Raw genomic sequence first — 6,812 nt, forward strand, 5'->3', positions numbered from 1 at the left:
ATGCCCACCATGTTATTGCTCATATTATCTTTTATCAGTTTTATGTTCCTTCTGCACAAAGTCTTCTCCGATCTGAAACAAAAAAAGAACGATCAGAAACGACCACCAGGTCCGCTGGCTCTGCCGGTCATCGGAAACCTCCACATGTTGGGTTCACTTCCTCACCGGACCCTTCAATCATTAGCCAAGCGATATGGTCCGATCATGTCGTTGCGGCTGGGGCAAGTCCCGGTGGTTGTAGTCTCCTCACCTGAAGCAGCCGAGCTGTTCCTAAAGACCCACGACTTAACATTCGCGAGCCGACCTAAGAGTCAGTTTTCCGAGTTCATCTTCTACGGCACCGCCGGTATGGTGACGAGTGAGTATGGCCCGTACTGGCGCCACATGAGGAAGCTGTGTATTCTGCAACTTCTTAGCTCGTCAAAGGTTCAGTCGTTCAGTCCTTTACGGAGGAAGGAGTTGGGATTAGTAGTTACGTCGTTAAGGAAGGCCGCGGCGGCGCGTGAAGTTGTTAACCTGAGCGAGGCGGTGAAGAAACTTATAGAAGATGTAACGTACATGATGGTTCTGGGGCGCAACACAGATGACCAGTATGATTTGAAAGCACTTGCTCAAGAGATCATGTGCCTGGGCGGGACATTTAATCTTGCAGATTTTGTCCCTTGGCTAGGAGCTTTTGATATCCAGGTATTAAACAAAACTAAATACATATTATTTAGGGTTCTAATGCCGTGGTGTCTAACGTTTTTTTTAGGCACCGTTTGGATACACTTGCAAACCATGATTTGCACAAAATGCTATCCAAACACCTCCTTCAAAAACCAAAACCATGGTTTTGAAAAAAGAAAAAAATTTTTGTTTTTGGAGAAAAAAGGGAGAGTGTTAGAGTTTATAGGATATGTATCTTGTTATTTTTTTTATAAACATATTTTTTTATAAACATATTTAATTTTATATTTTATAAATATATATACATATTAATTATTTATTAATTATATTATCGTATGTATTAATAATTATGTTAATAAAAATATATTATTAATAATTTTATTCCTTTAAATTAAAATATATCATAAAACCTATTTTTTCTGTAATTATCATATTAACTTATTTCTTTTTTTTAGTAATTTGTATATATAAAAAGTGCTTTTGATAACAACTATCCAAACACTCTCACTTCTCAAAATCACTTTTTCATAAAATTTATTCTTTCCAGAATCTATTCTTCCCAGAATCTATTTTCCAGAATCACTTTTCCAAACCACGGTTTGGTTTCATCCAAACACACTCTTAATGTCTAATCGAAAACTCGTTTGAAATGATTTAAAACAGTTTTACACTCACGATTTACAATTGGAGAAATTTTATGTTAGCATACGTAAAACGTACTTGGTCGTGTTGATTATCATGATTCCAAACGGGCCCTAAATTTTTTTGGAAAAATTGTAATAAAGTCTAACATAAGAGAATTAAATATAAAAAATCCCGTAAAATCATCAAATTATTCTGAAATATCAAAGGATCTCATTGTAAGAAATTCTGATCTGTTTGTTTAATTACCAAATTATCCTTATTATTATTTTTTAAAGTATTCATTAAAGTGCAATTATTAATAATTTAAGGTGTAACAATTAACAATTATTGCAGTAGCTATGAACAACACTCATGTATTATATTTTTGTGATGCGCTGAGAAAATGTGTTGTTATTATCTGTTGTGCTAGTTTTTAATTGTTACATCTTAAGTTATTAACGACTACCCTTTCAGTTGTCAATACATACTTAAAAAAATAAGGGGAAGTTAGTAATTAAACAAATAAAATCTTTTGCAATGAAGTCTCTTGAGATTTCAAAATAATTTGATGATTTCAATAGATTTTTTTGTACTTAATTCTATTGGGTGGGACGTCATTGCAATTTTTCCAATTTTTTGTTGTTGATGATTAGTGATATTTTGATATAAAATGATGTAGTTTTAAATTTTTCTACGTTTGTTCATAGAAAAGCAATTTTAAAGTACACCATTTAAAATTATTGATATTTTAAAGTATTTTTATGTGAAAAATAGTAAAAAATTTAAAACTACACCTTTTTATATCCGTAAGATATCAAAATATCACTACTTTTATGTAGGATGTAATGATAAATAGAAACAAGAAAAAGAACATTTGAACAGTTGAGCATTACAAGAGACATTAGAGAGCCATTACCATTGTTAATTAACAATAGAATTCATGGTGGGTTTTTCTTGAAAAAAAGATAGAAAAATGACATATTAATTTCATAATGCTCAAAATATCAGCTCAATTTAAAAAAAAATCCTATTTTGGTCTCAAGAGACCAAATTAAGATTATCATGTTAAATGAAAAGACCAAATTGCCCTTCATTTTATTTATTGTTTTTAAAATACCAAAGTCCTCACTGGCTGGTTGGTCACTAGAGCTCCGGTGACCGGCCGACAATTGGTCATTGGAGCTCTGTCGATAGGAAATAATTTTTTTAAAATTTTTTACCATTTCAGTATAACGATTAATAACTTTTGTAACGCTATTAACAACTTCAGTATAGCAGTTAACAATAGGTTTTCTGAGAAACTCAACAAGCTCTGGTAGCCGGAAACAATTTTCTTGAAAATTTTTACAACTTCAGTATAACGGTTAACAACTTTTGTAACTCTATTAACAACTTCAGTATATCAGTTAACAACAGGTTTTTGGAAAATTCAACAATTGGTCGCCGGAGCTCCGGCGGCAGAAAACAATTTTTTTTGAAAATTTTTACAATTTCAGTATAACAGTTAACAACTTCAATATAGCAGTTAACAACAGGTTTTCTAGGAAATTCAACAAGCTTCGACGACCGGAAATAATTTTTTTTTGAAAATTTTTACAACTTCAGTATAATAGTTAACAACTTTTGTGAAACTATTAACAACTTTAGTATAGCAGTTAACAATAGGTTTTTCGGAAAATTCAACAATTGGTTGCCGGAGCTCTGCAACCGGAAACAATTTTTTTGAAAATTTTTGCAATATTAGTATAACAGTTAACAACTTTTGTAACACCATTAACAACAGGTTTTTCAAGAAATTTAAAAAGTAGCATTTTTACAACTTCAATAACACAGTTAACAAATTGCGTAACTCTATTAATAATTTCTGTATATCATTTAACAATATGTTTTTTTAAAAATTAAAAAAATGACATTTTTACAACTTTAACAACTCTTTTTTTTTTTGAAAATTTTTACAACTTCAGTATAACGGTTAACAACTTTTGTAATGTTATTAACAACTTCAGTATAACAGTTAACAACAAGTTTGCCGAAAAAATTCAAAAAGTAGCATTTTTACAACTTCAGTAATGTTGTTAACAAGTTCCGTAATTCTATTAACAATTTCAGTATAGCATTTAACAACAGGTTTTCTTAAAAATTCAAAAAAAGAGAGGCATTTTTATAACTTTAACAACTATTTTTTTAAAAAATTTTTACAACTTCAGTATAACGGTTAACAACTTTTGTAACTCTATTAACAACTTCGATATAGCAGTTAACAACAGGTTTTTCAGCAAATTCAAAAAGTAACATTTTTACAACTTTAGTAATACCATTAACAAACTCAAAAACTTGTTTTTAACCGCTATACTGAAGTTGTTAATAATGTTACAAAAGTTGTTAACCATTATATTGAAGTTGTAAAAATTTTCAAAAAAAATTGTTTTTCGTTGTCGGAGCTCTGGCCACCAATTGTTGAATTTTCTAAAAAACCTGTTGTTAACTGATATACTAAAGCCGTTACTAGTGTTACAAAAGTTGTTAACTGTTATACTGAAATTGTAAAAATTTTCAAAAAAATTGTTTCCAACCGCCGGAGCTTGTTAAATTTCCTAGAAAACTTCTTATTAACTGCTGTACTGAAATTGTTAATAGTGTTACAAAAGTTGTTAATTGTTATACTGAAGTTGCAAAAATTTTCAAAAAAATTATTTCTGACCGACAAAGTTCCAGTGACCAATTGTCAGTTGGCCACTGGAGCTTTGGTGACTGTCATCACTGGAGCTTCGGTGACTACCACCGTCAGAGCTTCGACGACCGGCCGGTCAGTAGGGGCTTTGGTATTTTAAAAACAATAAATAAAATGAAGGACAATTTGGTCTTTTCATTTAACATGATAATTCCAATTTGGTCTCTTGAGACCAAAATTGGATTTCTTAAATTGAGTAGATGTTTTGGGTATTAAGAAGTTAATATGTCATTTTTCTGTCTTTTTCCTTTTTCCTTGTCTAATTATTTGACTCCTGATTTGGCTAGGGATTAAAACGAAGGTCAAAGAAAACAAGCAAAGCACTTGATGATTTGCTGGAGAAGATAATAAAGGAGCACGAGGAAGAAACTGCTAATGTGCATGAAAACCAAGACTTCATAGACATCTTGCTCTCCCAATTGAACCAGCCCATATCGGATTCCCAAAGCGACCAAAAAATCATTAATCGAACAAACATCAAGGCAGTTGTGGTTGAAATGATTGTTGCAGCACTTGAAACATCTGCGACTGCAATTGAATGGGTCTTCTCAGAACTCTTCAAACATCCAAGAGTGATGAAAAATCTTCAAGATGAGATAAAAAGTATAGTTGGAATGAGCAGAAAGGTTGAGGAAATAGACTTACTGAAATTTAATTACTTGGATTTGGTGGTGAAGGAGACTTTCAGGCTGTACCCTGCAGGACCGCTATTACTTCCTCGAGAATCAAGGGATGATATCATAATTGGTGGATATCACATTGAGAAAAAATCAAGGGTTCTTATAAATGCATGGGCCATAGGAAGAGATTCCAACGTGTGGTCAAATAATGCTGAAACATTTTACCCAGAAAGGTTTATGAACAGTGGCATAGAGCTTCAAGGGCAAGATTATGAGTTGATACCATTTGGTTCTGGTCGAAGAGGTTGTCCAGGGATTCAGTTGGGTCTCAGGACAGTGAAACTGGTTATAGCTCAATTGGCGCATTGTTTTAATTGGGAGCTTCCTTCTGGTATGAGTCCTACAAATGTGGACATGAGTGAGGAGTTTGGACTCTCAATAACAAGAGCCAACCACCTACTAGCAATTCCAAGTTGTCGCCTGTCTAGTGAAGCATTTGAAGAATAAACCAATCTGGAAAATACGCATAATTTATATGTTTAAGTATTAGAGATAATTTTATGTGAAATACTATGGAGCACTAAATATTAGTACTTCTCCTAGTGAGAATTCAAATATTAGTTTGAGAGATTAGCTCTTTCTACTGGATCAATCTTGATTATTAGTTAGACGCTTGAGTGTGGATGTATTATGAGACGTCTCGCCTATTCCAATATTTCAATATAGCATATATATAATTATATATACATTTAATATCTCTCTCTTTTCTTCCCCTGTTGAAACATCGACGAAAAGAAAACTTCAGTAAAACGCCAATATGCATGTGTACTGTTTACATACTAAAAATAAAAGTTTCTGAAGAGTGTGAAAACCACGAATGATGACATTATAAAACTCAGGGATTACGCTAGATGACATTATATAATTCTATGTACTTTTACTGCTCCCTCCGAATAATTCTTAATATTTTCAAATTTATACAAAAGAATTTACTGAATTAACATTGCTTTCCATATTAATTTTTTTTTCCATCGATCTCTTACACATTATTTATTTGCTCTCTTCTTTCCCGTTTATCTTCTCAAAACGATTGGAGGCTGAGATTTTACTTTCAAGCTTCCGCTGGTTCCCCTCATGGTGATGATAGCTGTCCCTGTTTTAATTAATTCCAATCACCCTGCTCGGTCGAGCGAGAGAGAATATTTTATTTCTCTGGAAATATGGATCAGATCGTTTTGCTGCTTTCCAATTTGATTTGATGACTACTCCGATGTGAATATATTGATATCAATTTATCAATATCTATACGCTTTGGACCAAGTGTATTTCATTCCAAAGCAAACAATCGATTAATCATGTTCGTTTAACATTAATCAGGGAGCAAGTCAAGATTTAAAAGTGAAGGGATCCATACTTAAAAGTACAAATATTTTTAATAGGCAACAAATTTAGATTTTTTTTTAAATTTTTGTAAATTAATTATTTAGCTTTTAAATACCCCCTCCGGCCCCACCATCCCTCCCTATCACCGGAAATTAGCCTTCACATGTGAATGGCACAAGAGACAACCAGGCCCCAAAAACCTAAAAATACAACAGACAAGCGTCGGATCCATTTTCCTAGAATAGTGTGTGGGCTCCATCTTCGGATCGCATCCAAGGTGGATATGTTTAATGGGTGAAAACGAAATTAAGGTTTTAAAAATAATTTTAAAATATACAAAATAAATATATAAAAAGATTTTACCTCAATTTACATAAAATATTTTTTTTGAAGATGTTTTTGTTATAATCCAAACACCCTAGTTCGGGGAAAGAGGAAGAAGTGGGAGACACGATGAAGTCACCGGAGAGAACACAATGGCGCATGAAGCCGTGGACATTGTAGAGGTGGATATGAAAGTAATAGACAACATGATTTATACGATGATAATGACTCTGTTTGGTAAAGCAGTGGAAATCTCCTATAAACACATTTCACATAAGTCGAGATAAAATTCTTTTCACATACTTGTTTCGTATTCTGTAAATTACTATTAAAAAACTACTTATGAACTGTTTCAAATGAGTTCATAAGCTGTTAATTTTAACTTATAGCTTATTGTAATTTTTCATTCGTCCAACCAAACAACATTTAAATTTCTAATTGGACTTTTGTCCAATTTAAGA

General features: G+C 32.4%; 1 protein-coding gene across 1 annotated transcript; it reads left to right on the forward strand.

Annotated features, from left to right (window-relative positions):
• Positions 1-5,165, forward strand: LOC114755407 (cytochrome P450 CYP736A12-like). The gene is made up of 2 exons (XM_028944281.1): positions 1-687; positions 4,312-5,165. Exons 1-2 carry the CDS (start codon positions 1-3, stop codon positions 5,149-5,151), a joined length of 1,527 nt encoding a protein of 508 aa, XP_028800114.1. The 3' UTR covers positions 5,152-5,165.
• Positions 5,166-6,812: the final 1,647 nt, after the last annotated feature.

This window comes from Neltuma alba, unplaced genomic scaffold (assembly GCF_004799145.2).
Source record: "Neltuma alba isolate B1F8T4 unplaced genomic scaffold, ASM479914v2 tig00010268_pilon, whole genome shotgun sequence".
NCBI lineage: Eukaryota > Viridiplantae > Streptophyta > Magnoliopsida > Fabales > Fabaceae > Neltuma > Neltuma alba.